Consider the following 22,242-nt stretch of genomic DNA (forward strand, 5'->3'; position numbering starts at 1 on the left):
ATTTGCACGTATGAGCTACTGGGGAGCAGAGAAAATGAAAATAGAAAGCTGCTATTTCATAGACCCTTTACTTACGACCAAATAATTGGAACATCCTGTTTTATTTAGGTGTTTACGGTACCTAACTGAACAGTTGTGATGTTAAAACAGAGACAGCATCACCTCAACTTCTTTACCCAGCAAATAGTAGCAATAGCCTTTTCAGAGATGAATCTGTCTAGATGAGAAACATACATGATGGGTCTGGTAAATATCAGAAATAAAAGCTTCCTTTCCTCTCTGACGTGATTCATTTCTCCTGAGGACATTGACACACACAGTGTGTCCACCTACCGTCCCCCACAGTAGGTGGGCTTCTGTGTCACCTCGGGGGTGTTCGTGCGGCACTCACCCAAGCAGCTGTACTGTAGGCAAATCGTCGGCTATGGCACCGCCTGCGTTCTCTTCCAGTGCTTGGACTCAGTCCTGACAGCGCCTAACCTTCTGACTTCCTTTGGCTTAGAAGAGGGAAGGGGATAAAAACGGTTCTGGGCAAAACCCAGGGATCTTTAGAGCTGACAGAGCGGGGATGAAAGACAAGGGGTCTAAGATGCCGTCTCTTGCCTCGCCCCTGCATCCCCTCCCTCCTCTCCTTCCTTCTCTCCCTCCACGTTCCCTGTCAAATGATCTCCCGATCTAGAAGAGCTGAGTCATCACCTTTATGGCCACACTCAGCCATTGCTCCAGGCAGTGCTTCAAGTGGTCCTGAAACTTTATTAGGAGAGAGAGAGGGGTGTCACAAATTGGGGCTCATTATTGTTAGCTGTGTGTATGTTCCACCTTTCACTAGAGATTTAATTTTTCCCAGTTCTGCTCTTTATTCTCAGCCCAAAGGTGTCTTTGGAACTGTGTGGATTTTTCCTACACAGTGAAAGCTTTAGCACACAAGGGCTTATTTCTGTGGAGCCCAGCAGCCTTTTGCTTTTTGCTAGTAAATCAGTAGGTGGCTGGGAATTTTCTCTAAGGTAGTTAAGGAAATGTCAGAATCTGTTTTCCAGTCGTTTTATTTGCTTCTCTCTGGTAATTTAAAGCTATAATGTGTATGTTCTTCATCTGGAGAGGGAAAGAAAGGGGCAGAGGAGAAAAGGGAGGGGGCAGAGGAGAGGAGGAGAAGAGAAAGCGGTGTGGAGGGGAGATGCGAGAGGTGGCCTCTTAAAACCCTTGTCACTCATCTCCGCTCTGTCATCTCTAAATTTCGCCACCAGAAAGAGCCTTCAGGATATTAGGAAAGTTACATACATACCATTCTCTTCAGATGAACTAAATCCCTAAGCAGAGAAAGAATTTAAGACCGTGTTATCTTTAATCTTTTAGTCCAACAACAAATGCCAGAACTGGCCTGGGTAATGTCATGGGAGCCACCCTAGAACAGAAACAGAATTTGCAAACCTACCTTTAATAAATCGTGCTTACATTCTGCTATAGTAGTTACTGTTTGGAAGAAGTCTGGCAGTGAGAGGTGTGTGTGATAATATTTACATTTACTTCACTGTGCTTACTTTTAATGCTTTTTGGTAAAAATATGCAGTTGACTCTTTGGGAAACTTCATTCATGCATGCAGGCTATATATTAATATTTCTATCCCTGGGGAGAATATATTTAATAGAATGTTCTGGGATGGAGTTCCTTTTAAGAAGTTTCTTGCTTATCTGTGTGGCCAGTTCTTCTCACAGGCTCCAGGGCTCCGGGGTTCCAGGGTTCCCCAGCCGCTAGGAAAGTACTGGGCCCCTGAGCCCCAGCCAACCACGTTTTTATCCTGCTGTCTGCTCGCTTCAGTTGCCTGTACGTTCCCTGTGTTTTAGTTCATGCGGAAGATGATAAGACGTACGTCTTGGTGGATGAAATGTTAACTAATGGAAGAAAAATGTTTAGGAAATAAATCTGCTAAAGAGTATATGAACATTCTTTTTTTTATGTTAATTTCGGTCATAACTGCCCTCTGGCAGCCACTCCCTCCTCCGTCCTGTTCATTCTCTGTGCTCCAGCCAGAATGATGTACCTGATCTTGGCGCTCCTCTGTTAGAATCTTTGAGACTTCCAGTTTCCGCCAGAATAAAGTCCACAATATTTACAGAGCTTTAAAAGGCCCTGCAATGTCTGCCTGCATCTCCAGCTTCATTTGGTTTCCTCCTTCCCTCCCCCTCCCTCTCCCCCTGTGAGCTCTACACCTAGGATGATGTTTGAGTTCACTCACCCCCGTTCACTCTCTAGGGCGCTAGCTCACACTGACTCATCCTTCAGGTCGCAGTGTAAGCAGCGCCTCTCAGAGATTTTCATGCATCTTCCTCCTGGGCTAGCTTAGAGAGCCCCGCTTCTCCCCCTCACCACCAAAGCTCACCATAGCATCCTCTAGGTCTCCTTTAAAGCATTCATTACATGGGAGGTTGTTAGATGTCTGTCTTCACCTCTAGAATGTAGATCCCATGAAGGAAGGAGTATGCTCATTGCTTCACAAAAGTGAGCCCAGGGCCTCGCAGCCAGTGGATGGTTAGTTTCCTGATTGAGAGCATTAATAAGTGGATGGAATAGAGGGAGGGAGGGAGGGAGGATGGACAGACAGATGGTAGAGGAACTGTATTGTTAGCATTTCTCTTATCCTTTTCTAATCTCTAAAATTATACCATTCTGATTCTAAGGATTAATGGTCCAACTACAGAAAATATCAGATATGTGTTTGTCTTTATAAATATAAATATATGTGTGTGTGTTAGCATCTCTCCTGGTTATAATTCTATTTTTAGATAAGGCTAGTCATGTATTTTAATTAGCATTTTCTGCATTGAATCAAAGAATATGTTTGAATTTCACAAATACATCTCAATTTCATAGCCTCACATTTAATAACAGGTATCAAGACTATTCAAAGTTCTCTTTGAACAATCAAAACACAAATAACAGACATATAGCTGCTATGGGGTAGGAGACTGTGTATATACTCTGACAGAACTCTTTTCTTTCAATGTTTTCGGTACTTTTTTTTTCATAATAGAAATCCTTTTTATAAACAATCTTAAAAAATACAAAATTACAAAAGACAAACCAATAAATGATAAAACATTACTTTTATTTCCAGTACTCAGACCACTTCTATTAGCATATTGGTGTATTTCTTTATTATTATTATTGATGTATATGGACATGTAACATTACATCGGTTTAGGTGTACAATATGATTCCATATTTGCGTATGTTACAAAATGATCAACACAATAGGTCTGGTTAACGCTTGTCACCAAACATAGTTATAAATTTTTTTTTCTTGTGATTGGAAACTTTTAAGATTTGCTCTCTTAGTAACTTTCAAATATGCAACACGGTATTATTAACTACAGTCACCATGCATACATTATACGTCCTCATGATTTACTTATAACTGGAAGTTTGTACCCTTTGACCCCCTTCACCCATTTCATTCACCTCCTACCTCCTGCCTCTGGCGGCCACCAATCTGTTGTTCTATGAGCTTTTTTTTTTTTCTTTAGATGCCACATATAAGTGAGATCATACAGTATTTGTCTTTTTCTGTCTGCCATAATAATACCCTTAGCATAATACCCTCAGGATCCATCCATGTTGTTACAAATGGCAGGATGTTATTCTTTTTTATGGCTGAGGAACATTTAATTGTGTGTATATATATATATACCACCACTTCTTTTCCCATTCATCTATTGATGGGGAACTTAGGTTGTTTCCATGTCTTGGCTGTTGTAGACAATGCAGTGAACACAGGGGTGCGTATATCTTTTCAAATTAGTGTGTTCACTTTCTTCAGATATATACCCAAGAGTGGAATTGCTGTCTTATGCAGTAGTTCTATCTTTACTTTTTTGAGGACTCTCCATAACATTTTCAAATTCCTATTTCCACCAACAGTGCATGACAGTTCCCTTTTCTCCGCATGCAAATAACCATCTGTTATTTCCTGGGCGGTCAATTTCCTGAATTGTTCAAGGGTTGGAGTAGTGACCCTCTGCACAGGTGAAAATCTGCCTATAACTTTACATTTGGCCGACCCCATCCAAGGTTCCATATCATGTGGTGGATTCATCCAGCTGTGGACGGTGTGGTGGATCTGTTGCACATGTTCAGTGAAGAATACCCATATGCATAAGCATGGACCCGTATAGTTCAAACTCGTGTTGTTCCGGGGCCCACTGTCTTTCTGATAGTAGCCGTTCTAATAGATGTGAGGTGATATCTCATCGTGGTTTTGATGTGCATTTCCCTGGTGATTAGTGATGATGAGCGCCTTTTCATGCACTTTTAGTATATCTTCTTCGGAAAAATCTCTCTTCAGATCTTCCCATTTTTTTAAATCAGATTGGTGTTTTTCCTATGGAGTTGTATGAGTTCTTTATATATTTTGGATAGTAACTCCTTATCAGATAAATGATCTGCAAATAGTTCCTCGCATTCCTTTTTGTCGATCATTTCCTTTCCTGCGCAGAAGGTTTCTAGCGTAGTCCCACTTATTTGTTTGGCTTTCGGCATCAGATCTAAAAAAATCATCTCCAAGGCCAGCGTTAAGGAGCTTAACGCCTATGGTTTTTATTCTACGAGTTTTATGATTTCAAGTCTTACGTTCGAGTCTTTAGCCCATTCTGTCATTTTTTGTGTGTAGTGTAAGAAAATGATCCAGTTTCATTCTTTTGCATGTGGCTGTCCAGTTTTCCCAACATTATTTATTGAGGAGACTGTCCTTTCCCCATTGTATATTCTTGGTTCCTTTGTCATATGTTGACCATATAAGTGTGAAGTGTGGGAGTGTATTTCTTATCACTGTTTTTTCTAGTCTGTGTTTTTGATTGTTCATCTGTTTCTCTTGTACATAGTGGAAATTATTTCACTTAGTATTTTTATATAAACTGTAAAACATACCAGGGAGTGAGTAGTGAACCTTCTCTTGACACTTCAGTGGGCTGCTTACTGATCCATACTGGTATGTGTAAGGAAGGAGGATTCGTTCAGTACTTTGGCAGAGCTACAGACTGGAGCACACAAAATTGTAAGAACTAATAGCTGCTGAGCATTTCAGGTCTAACTCAATTCCTTGGCAGGTTTCCCAGTGAATTGCAGCGAAGGTGTGCATGATCATCTGCTGCTAAATTAAAAGGTTCTTGGAAACCAAGTGCCTAAAATACCGATAACCATCTGGCACTTTGCGAGTTGTTAGATAACTTAATTTTCTGGGTGACTGTTTTCCAAACATGTGGTCTCATTCCTTCCTTTTAAGCTCCTCGCATCCCACTTCCTTCGTTTCTGAGCATCCTCCAGACACTGTGAACTCCTTTCTCTCATGTTCCCGAGCACTGGCTTTGTACTTACTGCCTGAAATACTCCGTCTTTCCCCACCCCAGCACTTTGCCTTTTGCTTGGAAGGTTCCATGTTCTTTCCCTCTCAGACTGAATGGTGCTTGCTCAGAGAGGATGTCCTTGATCTCCTTTTATAAAACAGGTCCCTGTGCCAGGAAACCTTTTTAGGATCCTCTCCCCCTGCACCAAGACTGCATTTGCCATTTGACCATCCTTCACTTGGAGAAAAGGGTGCTGACAAACCATCATAATGCCCCTAAAATATGGTGCTGTAAGATTTGAACTATTACAATCCAGAGATGATTTCTATAAGTTACAAGAGAAGGGAACAAAAAAGTGTTGTTCTATAGAGGTGTGTGTGTGTGTGTGTGTGTGTGTGTGTGTGTGTGTGTGTGTGTGTGTGTTTTAACTTCTCTGTCATGAGAAATGAAGCATGTATGCCTACAACTCTGTAATATTTCTAGTAAATAAGAGGCGGTCTTTCTCTCAGAGCCCAAGTGAGGCAAGGAAAGCTGGCATTGGATGTCATTGCTGTCATCTGAGTGTAAAAGAGGGCGGCATTTGCCTCTCCCGGGGCACCTGTGATCAGGCTGTGTCTCCAGGTCTTGTCCGTTGACCCGCTTCTTTTCTTCCATCTTTCTCAGGCTGTGTGTAGAGGGGTATATGTGAGTTGGGGGGAGTGGAAAAGGAAGGGGCTTCACTGTTTGGACTTTTGCAACAAAAAAGGAAAAACTTCAAAAGCAGCAAGCTCAAAAAAATCAGTGCAAATATTATGGGTTCGTTTACTTGATTTAAAAAATTACTGCTAAAAATAATTGGAACATTAATGAAAAAGAACCCTTTTGACTGATGTGTGTTCCCTGGTGTTCTACATCTTTTACTCCCTGCCTTATAAAAATAGAGCTAATTAATTTAAGTTCTGGCAAAGAAAAGGGAGGATTCCCTGATCTTTGGCCAAGAATTCCCCTCCACTACCACCAACATTCTCACACACTCCCCACTCCCAACCAGGCTATTCTCCCTGACATCATCTGGTGTTTTTCCGTCCTAGTTTTCATCAGAATTTAGAGTTGTGGTGTTCTTTTATCTACATGTTTAATGTTTACCTCTCTCATTAGAATGCAAGCTCCTCAGGGGCCAGGTCCTTGTTGGTCTTGTTCACCCTTTTACCTTGTCTCCTCGGGACCTACCCCAGTGCTTGGCATATGGGTAGCCATCAGATGTACATTGAATGAATGAGCAAATGATGATTTATACGAATCCATTTTTTTAAAGTGTATTTTTCAACTCTGTCCCACTTGTTTCATTTGAGGAAAAGGGTTGACAAAGTACGTGGGTTTCTTACAAGACCTTCCCGTTCATTCAGTAAACACTTGTTGAGTGCCTGTCACTAGGTCAAGCCCTGGGAATGCCACATGAGTAAGACGTGATCGATGCCCTCCAGGACCTCAGAAAGCAGCAGAGGGAGAGACACACACGTGTGTGTAAATAACTGCAGTTCTTTAGGAAAGAGTGTAACAGAGGCGTGTAAACATGAGCCGTCAGAGTAGAAGGGGGGAGATTTGAATTCGCCCAGAATGTGAAAGTTTTCCCCCAGTCAGTGATATTTTTACACTGACCCTTGAACAGAGAGGGGAAGCTTGGCTGGTTAATTACCAGGAAGAAGAGCATCCCAAGCTGGGAATGGGGTCAGAGAGGTGAACATGAATGGCATATTTGGGCAGGATTGTGTGTTTGGGGGGTGGATTGTGAATGCTGTGCAATTTGGAGTTTGGATTTGATCTAAAAGGAGCCAAGGAACCTGCTTAAGCCCAGAAGCCATAGCATACATAGGGTTCACTGGAGAGGAGTCCATGTTTTGGTTAGAAGGTCAAACCGTTCGCTGCAATTACGGGCATTTTGTTTCCCATTAAAACAGCCTTAATTTAGAGTTCATAATGTATCTTTCATAGACAAGTTTTAGAATTTCATAGATATTTTGCTCGCAATTGGTAGCTGTTTTAAAATGTATTTTCCAGATAAAGACTTTTCAATGTATTTTATGTTGAATTTTAGAAACTTTTGAAACCCATTTTTAAAAATTGTACCCAGATAAATGTTAAAGTATAAGATCTCTGCAGAACAAACTTCATGAATCTTCATGTGAACAGTGATTAAATATTTGGGATTCTTCCAGATGAGTGAAATACCTAGGTCTTTTCCCCCTGCCCCATCGGTAAAGGTAACGCTTCTTTGTCAATGCCTTATCGAAACAAAACAAAATGTCTCTCTCTCTTGTAGTTCCACGGCAGCCTTCAAATGACTTGTTTGAAATATTTGAAATTGAAAGAGGAGTCAGTGCAGAGGATGAAGCAAAGGATGATCCAGGTAGATCCCTATATTCTTAGTACCGTTATAATGACATTTTATTTTTTCCCTCCATTTCATTAAAATAACTTTTAAATTGTAGATTGTTCGGTTACATCTGGGAAACTTATACATTTTTTTTTTTACCACTTGGTTTTGTCTGTAGTTAAATCAGTTGAGCAAAAACAGTGAATCATCCTTATCTTTTTTTAAAAAAAAATATAAAAGCAGCATTTAAGCTGAGGAGGAAATCATATTTTATAAGTGATGATGTAAGAAGGTCATAATTTGGCAACAATTGTGTGTTCTATTTTTACAGCTGAGCACTGATGCACAATTGTGCTGAGAAAGGATTCATGTGATTTCCTTTTGATCTCATGAAGAGACATTCTGGTGGGATAATTAAGTGTGGACAGGAGAGAACACTTGTACAGATACCCCTAGTTCACAAATTCATTTTTGTCATTAGCTGTTGGGTTTGTGGTCTACTCATGTTTCTGGTTATTTCCTTGCAGGTGTTCTGATACACAGTTGTAATTTTGACCATGGGCTTTGTGGATGGATCCAAGAAAAAGACAGTGACTTGCACTGGGAACCAGTGAGGGATCCAGCAGGTAAAACCATTCATCTAACCCTAGTACACATTTCGGTTGGATCCTATCTGAGGACCCCAGTTCTGCTAATCAAGGATACTATAACGCAGCTCTGTGTTTACTTAATAGAGAGGATAAAGAAAGCTTGTCCAGCATTCATCTTCTATTTTTTTTTAGGTGATCTGAATTTGTTAGCTATCAATTAGAATTTTAAGTAGACAAGCAGTTTATTAAAAGGCCAGCTAATTTCTCTCAAAAAAAGCTTTGTATGTATAAAACATGTAGACTCATTCTAAAATATAATTTTCAAGTTACGTGTAGTGCCCCATTCCCAAGCATAAAAATAATATTGTGGTACAGCAGCCATCATAGTAGCCTGTGGTTGTTTTCTTGATTATGTCTTTCTTTTTTAAGATGTAGCAGAAGGAGACAGTGAACATTCCTGCAAAGTTGTAAATATCTCTCACAGTTTAATTTTCAGTCTAATTTGGATGCTGGAGAAATTAGTTATAAATTACCATCACTTATTCCACAAGAGAATGTTATAAGAAAGGGAGATTTAAATATAGTCCCTTGGAAAATTAAGACTTTTAAATTGCACACTTCCTATGAATCTATAAAGTTTCAGAACTTACAATATGTTTTGTCGTCTTACTTCAGGAAGCAAACTACATATTATTGTTGGTTTTTACCCTCCCTTTAGTAGTTAAATCTTATATGGGTGAGGCCAACTTAATGGAAGGGTGAGGAGTTTGGTTTTTTCCTTTTTATACTCCTGATTCTAGGCTTAGAAATGAAAGATATAAGACATGAAGAAAAAGTATGAAAGATACAAGACATGAAGAAAAAAATATGTTACTTGTTGTGGCTTCTCCTGTTGCGGAGCGCAGGCTCCAGACGTGCAGGCTCAGCGGCCATGGTTCACGGGCCCAGCCGCTCCGCAGCATGTGGGATCTTCCCGGACCGGGGCACGAACCCGCGTTCCCTGCATCGGCAGGCGGACTCTCAAGCACTGCGCCACCAGGGAAGCCCTATGTTACTTGTTTTTAAAAGCCTAGTTCCTAAATACCATCCCAAGTGTACAGATAGAGCACAAAACATGTAAAAGTTAACTTGAGGATATGCTCTGTTAAAAGCAGCTCTTCTGGGCTTCCCTGGTGGCGCAGTGGTTGAGAGTCCGCCTGCCAATGCAGGGGACGCGGGTTCGTGCCCCAGTTTGGGAAGATCCCACATGCCGCAGAGCGGCTGGGCCCGTGAACCATGTCCGCTGAGCCTGCGCGTCCGGAGCCTGTGCTCCGCAACGGGAGAGGCCACAACAATGAGAGGCCCGCGTACCACAAAAACAAAAAAACAGCTCTTCTCAATGGTCAGTGTGCACACAGGTCAGCTGGAGGCCTTGTTAAAATGTAGATTTTGATGCATTTCTCACACGCTCCTTGGGGATAATTTTAGGGCTCATCCTTAATGCACATGTTGAGTAGCAACTTATTAAAGAATTAGTGCAAAACTATATTCATTAGACCCCCTAAGACTGAAATGTTAGAGATAATAAAAAATGAAAATTTGAGGTAAGCTTTTAAAAACTGAGTATGCAACAAACTCAAAGGAGCTTTTAGATTTCTTTTAACTATAAAATAATTTTTAATGCCCCCCCACCCCTCCACACACACCAGTACATTCCCTCATTCTCACTTTCATGTTCTCCCTCTCACTTATTTAAGGTTAACTCTGAACCAGACCACATTATTCTTAATATCGTAGATAACTGTGAAGAAGAGAGAAACCAACATTTATTTAATACCAACTACAGTCCTGACTCATTCATCATCTCAGTTTTATCTAATCCTCTTATCTACCCTGTGAAGCAGGTAATATTGTTTTTGTTTCACAGAGGGCCGGAGGTTACATCAGTTTCCTAAGGCCACAGAGCTAAATAATGGACTTGCCATCCAACCATCTCAGCAGTTCAGTGCTCAGAACACCAGCAGCATTATTTTGGGGTTTTCACCACCCAGTCTGGCCTCTGCGTCCTGGCTGTATGCATGATCCGATTAGCAGATCTCAGGCCTGTAGGTCTGAGTGACCACTGACCTGGAGTAGTGTGCTACAGAAGGAAGGATCTTTAGGGACCATGTGTGATAGAATGGTGAATAATGTTCATGGTCATAATGAATAACTCTTTCAAGTAAGGTACGCACTGGGGAGAAGAATTCATGCTAAACTCAGAAGAATTCATTGCACTTCTCTGTAGACAGTCTATGCAAAAGATTTGACCTTTAGAACTTAAATACTTTTAGAACCAATTTAGTACTTTTCAACAGTTTCTATTATTCGTCACATATGTAAATGTTTGAATTTGTTGTGACCCCAAATCCATTTGCCCTCCAATAGAAGAAGGAGAAGAGAATTGACAGAGTGGTAGACAAAAAAAAAAAAAAAGGTTTGAAATGGTCCTTTGGCTGTGATAATACAGAACAAGTTGAAAGGAAGTGGTGGCTGCTCGGGTGATCGGAGAGCTCCTGGTGATTGGCTCTGGCCCCTCAAGGATGCTCTTCTGGGGTTGCTCCAGGTTTTTACCAACAACTTGGGTGAACTGGATATTGAAGGCATACTAACCAATCTGTAAAGCCAGAGGAGAAAGCGACTGTGTGTGCTGACACAAACAGCATCCAAAGATGAGATCGATGGGTCACACTTAAGAGGGTGAAATCTACTGGGGATGAACACATGAGGTAGTTCATGGTCAAGGAACCACCTACACAGCTGTAGGAGGGGGAAGATGTGACTTAGCAGAAAGTGTGAAAGACTTTTCGTGTTTTTGTGGGTAATAAATCAATATGAGTGAACCCTGTGTATCATTGCTGCCCCAAAGCTGGGTCATCTCCATAGAAATACGTATTTTTTCTAACATGGAAAGTACACTTTGGTCGGTTCTTACCAGCCTGAGAAGTATACAGGTAATTGTAGGTCACTCAAAAGAGAATGACCTGGGTGGAGAGGTGTCTCAGAGCCTGTAGAAAAACAGGTGAGGAACCCAGAATGTTTAGCCTGGAGAAGAAATAACGGAGCAGGGCAGCTTTTCAAATACAAGACCGACAACGTCTATCTCAGTTGTTCCGTGATCACAAGGGGATAAGAAGTCGGATCAGTAGGTGAAAACTACAGGGGGATTGATTTTTGCTCACTCAGAACTTCACCATAGTCAGAGCTGTCTAAAGAGAAATCAGGCGGCCACGGAAGCAGGGAGCGCTCTGTTGGTGGAGATGTTTGACTGGGTGACATATGACAAGATATTGTTTTGAGAATTAGACAAAGGGTGGATTAGAAAGCCTCTTATAAGGGCTCTGGGAGCCTCTGATTCAGAATGGAATGTCCCAGGTAATCCCAGGAGCTCAGTGAGCAGGGTTCTAGCTTGGGGAAGGGATGGGAAGGCCAAAGATGGCAGAGATTTAGTTAGAAGAGGTAGGAGGGCATAGCTTATGTCAGGGCGGAATCGTAGGTGGGCTTTTTAGAGTATGTCGGGGAGTTCTAACCATATACAGATTCTGACATATTCAGATGGAGAATGCTAATGAAGCTTACTTTCCGTGCCTGTTTTTCTTCTAGGAAGTTCAGGTGGGGTTATGTACGTATCACATGCTAAGGCCAGAGAAGACTATAAGCAATTTAATGTTATTTTTGTGTATCATTCTAACTACCAAACTAATTGTTTGCTTGTTTCTATCTAGATTATACCATTTGTAAAGGAACATATGTTTGGATTTCCACATATGATTTGTATGTTGTGCATTTCTTATAAGATCCAGATTTGCAAATACTCTTATATGCTAATATCTCCAAAAAACCCTCCCTTAAACAAACTTATACCTTTGAGAAACAGCTGCAAAATAAGTGCATTTTTTAGTCACCTTCCTGCTGCTCGTTAGGTTTTGTTATCACATTCAGTCTTAAACTGAACTGCGAGATAGTGCAATTAATCCATCCTCTAGGGAATGGAAAATTGTGCTCCTGACAGATGTGATACCGTGCTGCAGACTTACAGCTGTGGCCCTGAACACGCCTTCCTCCTGTAGTGTCAAGGCTAAACTTGGGGCCCTTTTCCTGGAACCCTAATCTCAACCGACTCAGCACTCTGTCTGCTACTGGTAGCTACAAGGAATTCGTTTAAATATAAAATACGCCAGCGTGTACGTACAACTATGTCTATTGCAGCGTTAAGAAACCTTATTTTGAAATACATGAAAACAGAAAAACAAATCAACAGTGAAAATAAAAGCTCCCTCCCAGCCCTGGCTCCCAGTCCATCGTCCCTAGATGCAGCCAGTTTCTTGGTTACCTTTCCAGAGAGCTATTTTTCCTCACAACAGCCCTCTCTTCTGTACCTTGCTTCTTCTACTTAACAATATTATCCTAAGAGTTAACCTGAGTGTGGACCTGCTCTAAAACACAGGGAGCTCAGCTCGGGGCTCTGTGACGACCTACGTGGGGGATGGGGGGTGGGGTAGGAGGGAGGTCCAAGAGGGAGGGGATATAGGTATTATACATACAGCTGAATCACTACACTGTACAGCAGAAACTAACACAACATTGTAAAGCAATTTTACTCCAAAGGAAAAAAAAAAAAAGTGAGTGGACTTTGAAGCCAGAATGCCTGGGCTGAAACCCACCATCACCACTTACGAGCTTTGATCTTGAGCAAGTTATTTAAATAGGGTCATCAGTAGTGTCTAGTAAACATATGTAAAGCATGTAAAGCAGTCCCTGTCCTAGAGTTACCATTAAAATAGTATTAGCCATTGTTGTCGAAGATTGTTCTGTATCGGTGCATACATAACACCTTCATTCTTAAGTGAATGGCGGTTACTCCATCACTTCCTAAACGTATTTCACCAGACCTCCATTGAGGGACGTTTCAGTTGTTTCCAGCCTTTCGGTAGTTCAGACCATGCTGCAGTTAGTAACCCTGTCCAGATATCATTTCATATATGTTTGAAATTAAAATTTTATCACCTATATATCTGGCAAGTGTTACAGCATCTATTATTTAGCAGAAAACAACTTTAGGTATTGTGATGCTTTAAACTGAATCCATGAAAATATTTAATGTAATTTTTAATTTAAACCAGTATTTTGGAATCAGAAGTGAAATTTTTATTTAATAGGTAATTTGGAGTGCTAGATCAGTTTTTCCCTTAGCTACTGTTCCAACTTTGTAATACTTCCATTTATTAAAAAGGGAAAGAATTCTTCATGGTAAAAAGAAAAAAAATCCTAGTGGCCACAGAGTATCCCTATAGGGGAAGAGCAATAGTAACCTCATTTATAGAGTTTTAAGTATCTATATAAAATGATTATTTGACTCTTTTATTAGGATGTCTTGGTTTTTGTTAGGTTGTCTTGCTGCAGGCAGCGTCTGGCATAGTGATATTAGTATACATTCCACAGGGATTTAAGATAATCCTTGTTTTCTTAAAACTTGCAGGTTAACTGTAATAACCTTATATCTTAGTCTTAACCAAAATACCTGTGAAGATTCAAAAAGCTGACTAACGGGGAGACATTCTAAATCCATCTAAATATTCTGGCTGAAAATATTGTTTGGATTAATTTGGGGAAGACAAGGGTGGAAGGAGTACAAAAAACTGCGTTTTTGGTGAGTCAAGTACCTGACTCAAGGATCTATTTCTCTGTTGTTTTCTGCTGTATTCTTGGAACGTCACTTATTCAACAAATGGCATTAAACTCCTACCATACGCTAGGAGTGTAATGGGGTTTGGAGGGAGATTGGCTCTGACATCAAAGAGTTCACAGCCTCTTTGACTGTAAGAGACCCTTTTTGACTGGGGGGGAGAGAAACGTGTAAACCAGTGATTCCTGTGCTGAATTAGGGGTTCAGACAGTTCTGAACTCAAACTGTTACTCTGCTGCCTACTGGCTGGGTGACACCTTGGGTGACTTCACCTCTCAAAGCCTTAGGCTTGTTTTGCAGATGCAGAAGCTAGTAAGTGTTCACTTCAAGGGCTTGTTAGCAAGGTTAACTGAGGTGCTCCCCGGAGAGCCCTCGTACAGAACCTGGCCCTCACAGGTACACGCACCTCACCTATTCGGGCCTTTAAAGGCTCAGAGGAGACTTGGTAGAAGAGAAGTCACTTGAAGACTAGGACATCCCAAACCTTGTCATGTCTAGTACAGGTTAAGCATAAGGAATGCTTTTCGATGAAAGATAAGTGGGGTTTCTACCAAAACAGTTACAGGTGTTCATAATTTCAATCACATTTCTTCCTATGGATAAGTCAGTGTTGAGACTACGGTGTGTTTTTCAGGTGGCTGCAATAAAACAGCCTGAGGGGAATGTCACTTGTACTTGGACTGAGTTTCAAACTACTACTTGCAACTTTCCATCTCTTGAGAAGCACCGTCTCCCGCTCACTGCTGCTCAAGCTTTTTTTCCCCCCTTAACTGCAATTCCTCTAACAATAGAGGGAAGCAAATTCTGGAGCCCTAGGGAACCAAGGACATCATCAAAGGGACCTTTCCAAAGGGAAAGATTTTACTAACATTTTGTGTTCATGTATGTGTAATGGAAAGTTTCTATATTAATTATATTGTGATGGATTTGTACTTATATAAAAATCTTTTAAACTGCTTACCTCCTAATATTATTGATGCTCCACGAAGATGTGGCAGGTTTCCAGAACACTTCTGCGTCTTCTTGAGGTCAGGTATGAGAAGCACAGCAAACTCGTTTTTAAAGGCTCCTTCTCCCTTTAGAGCAGTGGCCCCCAACCTTTTTGGCACCAGGAACCGGTTTCTCGGAAGACAGTTTTTCCGCGGACCGGGGAAGTGGGGATGATTCAAGCACAGTACATTTATTGTGCCCTTTATTTCTATTATTATTACTTTGTAATATATAAGAAATAATTATACAGCTCACCATAATGCTGACAGGAGGCGGAGCTCAGGCGGTAACGCGAGCGATGGGGAGCGGCTGTAAACACGGATGAAGCTTTGCTCGCTTGCCCGCCGCTCACCTCCTGCTGTGCGGCCCGGTTCCCAACAGGCCACGGACCGGTACTGGTCTGTGGCCCGGGGGTTGGGGACCCGTGCTTTAGAGATTTTTTTTTTTTTTTTTTAAGAGGGGAGACAGGAGATAATAAACAGATCTAGTACCCCTTTTTTTTTTTTTTTTTTTTTTTTTTTGCGGTACACGGGCCTCTCACTGCTGTGGCCTCTCCTGTCGCAGAGCACAGGCTCCGGACGCACAGGCCCAGCGGCCACGGCCCACGGCACCAGCCGCTCTGCGGCATGTGGGATCTTCCCAGACCGGGGCATGAACCCGTGTCCCCTGCGTCGGCAGGCTGACTCCCAACAATTGCACCACCAGGGAAGCCCTCTAGTACCCCTTTAAATCACCATCTGCTTTACTGCCAGGAGACAGAAAATCCACCTAGAAAATTCTCCCTGGTAACTCCACCACCATACCAGCCAGCCAGCATGACAGTATAATTCTAGGTGCAAGAAGATCAAGAGGTGGTGACTGTGTGTATGCCTGTGTACGTCTGATCATATTTAACTGGAAATATTTATAGCGTTAGCATGGCTAATTTTTGCCTGTCCCTGGCATAATCTGTACTCCTCGTGAGCAAAGGGTTTTCTGTAAATGCAAAACCATAGCATTTAAGACAGCCATGGACCTAAGTCCCGTTTTTCTCCTTCGAAAATCTGGAATTCTTTACTGATGACTGGCACCGTCTGAAGTTCGCTAAAACAAGAGGAGCGAAACGCCTGTCCCCGCCCCTCGCGCCAGCACGGACCTGGGCGCGCGCATACACGGCCCTGCTCTTCCCCTGCAGGTGGACAGTACCTGACGGTCTCGGCGGCCAAAGGCCCGGCGGGAAAGGCCGCTCGCCTGCGGCTCCCCCTTGGCCACCTCCTGCTCTCAGGGGACCTGTGCCTGTCGTTCAGGCACAAGGTGACGGGGCTGCACTCCGGCACGCTCCAGGTATTTGTGAGAAAACACGGTGCGCACGGGGCAGCCGTGTGGGGAAGAAATGGTGGCCACAGCTGGAGGCAAACGCACATCACCCTGCGAGGGGCTGACCTCAAGAGCGTAAGTAGACCCGCCGGGGGAGGCCGAACCGGGGAGGGTTTCCTTTCAGAGGAGAACTCCGGGGTCTGCGGTGGACGCCTCCGTCTCTTCCTGAATTTAGGCGCAAGGCTTGTGCCTTGGCCGGGCGTGGTGACCCCATGCGTTGCGTTTTTCTACGCCCCCTCTGCCCCTTCGTGCACATGCTTCATGGCAACCTCTGACCGCTGTCACTCTCCCCACCCTGGTGAATAGCCCCTATTTTTAATGAAAAAAAAATTGTTAGGAGTTGAAAAAGTGAAAAAAAAAAAAGTTAACAGAAACTTCAAAGGGTGGCGGCGGGGTACCTGCTTTTCCTTCTCCTTAAACTCCTTGTACTTCAAACTTTGACCACCATGAGTTACCCTAAAGTGGTTTTTTTTTGGGGGGGGGGGGTGGGGGAAATGTTTCTTTAAAGTCTTTGTTTTCCCTTTGCCTCAGAGATCATAGTTAAGCAGCCTTGGATGGGAACCAGAACACTATGCTTGGAAAGTATTATCCTATTCAGGACAGGTGGTGGGAAAAGCTTTGATTGAATATATAAATTTTATCCTAAGTAATCAAGTCATAGGTAGCAATAAAATGATCTATAACACCCCACTGAAATAGTGAATGTATTTGGAAAAAGTCTCTTCTTTATGTTGATCCTAATGAAACAGTTATTAGGAAATTCTGCCTCTATACCTATAGGTGTAGTATCTAGAAAGGTTTTAAAAGAATAGACTCCATGAAAACAGCTTGTATGTATCAGAGTCTTAGATTTTGTTTTACTCTGTTTCTCTTTCTTAAAATTTTTCTTAGTATTTACATTGTTTGGAGATATAAAAATAAGTTGTTTCACATCCCAACATAGGTTTCTGTTAGATAAAATACAGGAAAGATTTTGGTCTTTACATAAGTGAAACAACACGGTGATTGCATTAGGGTGTTTGATTCTATTCCATTTTAGGCAACAAAACTATATTAAATTCACCCAGAGGAGGAACTATAAAACATCTAAGATAGGCTGCATGATTATGATCTTTCAGATCTTTGGCTCCTAATTTCTACACCTTTATATTCCATCACACTCTTTACTTCTGACCTTGGTAATCTTTGACAAAAGTGTCCACTTCCTAATCATTCCTAAATGGAAGTAGCCCATTGTTTAGAATGACTTTTTAAAGAGTAACTGATTCTGGGCAATGGGGTCTGGTTAACGATTTACTGACGACTTAAGTTTCCACCGGAAGGCAAGCCTCAGTGACACTGGCGACTCTGTTCTAGTCTTTCCTTCTGTTAAGTAAGTTTACTGTTTAGTTTTGGGGAAAGTTTGTATTTATTTTGCTATATGAGCAACCATTGGAAAAGGGCAGAAGAGGCTTGACCAGGCGTGTACGTTCTCTCCCTAGGTCATCTTCAAAGGAGAAAAAAGGCGTGGTCACACTGGGGAGATTGGATTGGATGACGTGAGCTTGAAGAAAGGCCACTGCTCTGAAGAACGCGAGCAACTCCAGAACTAGCAATGAACCTCCGTGTTGCTCTCTCCTCTTTTTCCAATCTTCACCTCCTGTCCTCTCCTCCCTCTTATCAGGCCTAGGAGAAGAGTGGGGGTCAGGAGAGAGTCTGGTTGGTGACCGACATCTTGCTGGCCTGCTTTTGTGCAATCCCAGTGAACAGTGACACCTTCCTTGAAATACAGGGGGGCATCTGTAGATGTGTCCAAAGCCATCTTTGGGTGTTAACCTTTCATCCTGTGTCTCTTAAGAAGGCCTTCAGTGTGTGTAACCTATACCGTCCTTCATCCTGGTTACAAGGTGTTCCTTGTAGCAAATTAGAGGAGAAGTTTTCAAAAGAAATCTGTGCAAATGACCATTCTGTTATCTGTTCAGTGTTGTACCACGAGTAGTATTGACTTCCCCTAAGATGCGTTGTACAATGTGCTTGTGAAATTGGTTTCTCCTCTCCTCCACTCGGTAGTTCTGGTCTGACCTGAACTCTGACTTTTACTGCCATTCACTTTATAAAAGAAGGGTATGTAGCATATCAAGATGCATTTATTCTCGTTATCTGTATTTTTCTTTTAAAGACAATTATGTAGAGTGGGCACGCAATCCCTCGTTAGTAGTACTGTGTTTTGTGTAAATGTGTTATTGGTATTAAGTAGTTATGTGTTCCTAATATTTACAGACTCTAGTTGCAAGGGAAAGGCAGCTTATGATCTCTTGAGTTAAAAATATACATGGTGGGCTTCCCTGGTGGCGCAGTGGTTGAGAATCCGCCTGCCGATGCAGGAGACACGGGTTCGTGCCCGGGTCCGGGAAGATCCCACATGCCGCGGAGCGGCTGGGCCCGTGAGCCATGGCCGCTGAGCCTGCGCATCAGGAGCCTGTGCTCCGCAACGGGAGAGGCCACAACAGTGAGAGGCCCGCGTACCACAAAAAAAAATATACATGGTGGAATGGCATCCAGTTCCATGACCTTGTACTGGCAACAAGAGAAAATTGGAAGAGGTGTCTGTGGTTGTAGGGAGATGAATTTTTTAACGGCCTTGAGTTTGATCACTACAAAGTAATAGACAGGAAACTGTAGTTAACATGTAAAACCCTCACTGTTTCAGGTTACACTTTAAAACCAACAGCTTTTACCATAACAACGTGGTTCTTTCTGGTAATATGTAAGAAGCTTTATGAAAGTTCCGGTTGTTTCAGAGAAAAGATTCTGTTTGTGGAAGCTGGTGTGTGGGGAAGCATGGGGGAAGCTCCGCTGAAATAGATTTTCATACTGACTTTTCAATGAGTATAAATTTAGGCAGGTCTAGATCACAGCCTATGTGCTGTTGTGTCAGGAAAGGTTGGGAAGCGATTCTCATGCTTTGAGGCATCGGATGTGTTGGAATGGGATTCACACACACACTAGATCAACAGGACAAGATTGGAATTCTAAGATCTATGAACCCCTAACTATATTTGCTCCCTGCAAAGATTACCTTTAGATTTAAACAAAATACGTAACTTTTGAAAGGCAACTTATTCCTGAAGCTTTTCTTTATTTCCAATTAAGTAATCAAACTATTTTCTGCTGTTTTTGCCAGGAATCACAAAGATGATTAAAGGGTTGGCATAAAAGATCTATGATGAAAAGTTAAAGGAACTGGGATTATTCAGCGTGGAGAAGAGAAGACTGAGGGGCAAACCACTGCTGGTTTTCAAGTATATGAAGGGCTGGTACAGAGAGGATGGTGACCATCTGTTCTCCATATGCACTGAGAATAGAACAAGAGGAAACAGGCTTAGACTGGAGTGTGAGGGAGCATTTCCTGGCAGGGACAGTTATTAAGTTAGAATCCTTTGTCTAAAAGAAAAAGTGTGAATTTTTTTGGAGGCTTTTTAAAAATTTGATGACTTTTAAAAAAATGTGAGATGGTTAAAGACATTCTTACCTCAAGGTAGAGTAACATTACAGAATCTCCCCAAAGATGTTTTGATCCTATTACTATGTAATGAAAGTCTCCAGAACTAAGTAACTTGGACCAGGGCTAAGGTCTAATTTAGGTACTTTCCTCTTGACCGCCTAATAGCGAGGAATCAAAAGGGGAAAAGCCACCAAATACTGAGGTCATGCAAATGTCTATCCCTTTATGGCAAACCTAGCAGTATTTAAAAAACAAAAACAAAAAAATTAAAAATCTGTTTGTTCCAAAAGAGTACGATGGGTAGATATTTTAGTATCTCAGTAATGTCCTAATGTGATGGTATATATTTCTTTTCTTGGTAAAGGTATTACCCTTTCACTTGCTTAATGGACGACATTTCAGAGTTTTAAAGAGACCATAGCAAAGAACACAGTGTAGAGAGATTTTTATCTGGTGCATTCTCTCTGCAACATGTGTGACAGCTAAATTTGGCTACTGAAAAAGAGAGTGCCATGCCCAGCACCACTGCCAGGACCTTTCCTTCTCCTAATGGTAAAAGTTTCTCTTATCAGTGGGAATCTCCCAAGTCCCACAGAATGGTATTGTTTTGGGAACAGTAGGTACAATAGACAACAATAGGTCTTTTATCATTTAACTTGGTGGACGCAAGGCCAGAGGGGGAATATAAATCAGTAAGCCTTTGAGTAGGGGCCAGAAAATATGGCTTTAGATCCATTTTTTAATGATTCATTTCCTTTTTGGTCATATAACTGCACAACTGGAGATGAAAGGGGAAAATAATAGAAAGTTTCACTTTTAGGTGCCAATAATGCATTGCACTACACTGATGGAAGAAGTTATCCAAAGTACTGTATAACATCTTGTTTATTATTTAATGTTTTCTAAAGTGAAAAATGTTAGTGGTTTTCCAAACAGCCAAATAAAAATAATAATTCTTTGTAAATAAAAACAATAATACCAGTTGTCTCTCTCTTTTTTTTTTTTTAACTGGAAGAATTATCGAGGTGATTTGATTTTTCGCAAAAGCCATCTATAGTATTGCTTTAGTTATGTTTTCTCATATCTCATTTAGTTGTAAACATTTGCTTCAGATCCTTTTATATAAAGGCAGGATAAGTAAAGATATAAATATATATGAATTTTATAAATGAAGTCTTTTACTAGTGTTGATTTTGTTAATTTATGACATTTTACTCATATTCCAATAACCTTTCCTGATGGAGAAAAATGATTATAAGGAAACAAAATTAATGAAATCATTCAAGATCAAAAATTAGTCCTCCTACAGAATTATAATAAATAGAGAATATGCTTAATGGCGTCTTTCTTTCCAATACTCAGAGAACCCTTAGTGGCAAGGAAACTCAAGTTTTGGATAAATACATACTTGAAGCCAAAGGTAAAGAAAAACTGCAGCTTCCTTATCTCAGAGTTGTTTCCTTATCTCAGAGGTCCTTCCTAATCATCCCCGGGAGATCTGAGAAAGCGGAGGTTTTCCAAATATGTTAAGAAGTTAAACCTCTTCTGAAACTGAGGTAGGAGGAAGCAGATAAATATGAGATCCCAGAGTTCAGTTCATCAATTTAATTGACAGATTTTACAGCACTTACTATGTGCCTGGCTCTGGGCTACAACAGTAAGCAGACTCCCCTTTGTGGAGTTTCAATCTAGAGAGGAGGATGGACATTTATCAAAGTTATATAGATAAATGCAAAATTGCTATTCTGAAAACTGGTATACTTTGAAGGCTCTGAAAGTGTGGTGGGTTCCAGGACGTTTGGCCCATTGTCTTTCAAACTCTAATGTGCATGTGTATAGGAATCACCTGGAGATCTTGTTAAAATGCAACTTATGATTCAGTGGATCTGGAGTGGGACTTGAGATTCTGCATTTCTAACCAGCGCCTGGGTGATGCCCATGCTGCTGGTGTTGGGGCCAAATTTGGATTACAGGTCCTTAGTGATAATACACTTAGGGGCCTGGGGCCTTCATCTCTTAACATTCATTGCTGGAAGGCATAAAGGTCCCTGGTTGCAAGATCTACATTCACAAATAGTCACTAAGTTCCAGTGAATTTTTTCCTTCAAAAATGTTTGGGCTTAGACAAATAGAGAATATCAATAAGTAGACAAATATTATTTTAAAAGAACAGAAACTACAGTTAAAATAGTACAATCACTAAAATGAAAAACTGACCAAGGTATTCAACAGCAGACTTGAGCTGGTAGGAGAAAGAATCAGTCAACTTGGAGATACGTCTGTTGAGATTATCTAATTTGAGGAAAGGATAAAGCTTCAGTAAGGATAAACAACTAGACTTGAGATCAACAAGAAAACAGAAGAGTTGAAAAATTCTATAAGGCAACCAGACCTAACATCTGTAGAACACGCCACTGAACACAAGAAT

General features: G+C 41.4%; 1 protein-coding gene across 6 annotated transcripts in view; it reads left to right on the plus strand.

The window, feature by feature from the left end:
* NPNT (nephronectin) overlaps nt 1-20,792 on the plus strand; it is a 78,789-nt gene extending 57,997 nt beyond the window's left edge. For 4 of the 6 annotated variants that reach the window (XM_067036440.1, XM_067036438.1, XM_067036439.1 and 1 more), the window contains 4 exons: nt 7,637-7,723; nt 8,218-8,316; nt 16,149-16,405; nt 17,812-20,792. In XM_067036440.1, coding sequence (XP_066892541.1) covers nt 7,637-7,723; nt 8,218-8,316; nt 16,149-16,405; nt 17,812-17,922 — 554 coding nt within the window. In that variant the 3' untranslated portion in view covers nt 17,923-20,792. Of the gene's footprint in view, nt 1-7,636; nt 7,724-8,217; nt 8,317-14,618; nt 14,942-16,148; nt 16,406-17,811 lie in introns of those variants that run through there. The other 2 variants (XM_067036441.1, XM_067036442.1) reach the window with 2 other exon arrangements.
* Nucleotides 20,793-22,242: the final 1,450 nt, after the last annotated feature.

The sequence above is a fragment of the Kogia breviceps genome, chromosome 6 (assembly GCF_026419965.1).
Source record: "Kogia breviceps isolate mKogBre1 chromosome 6, mKogBre1 haplotype 1, whole genome shotgun sequence".
Lineage (NCBI taxonomy): Eukaryota > Metazoa > Chordata > Mammalia > Artiodactyla > Physeteridae > Kogia > Kogia breviceps.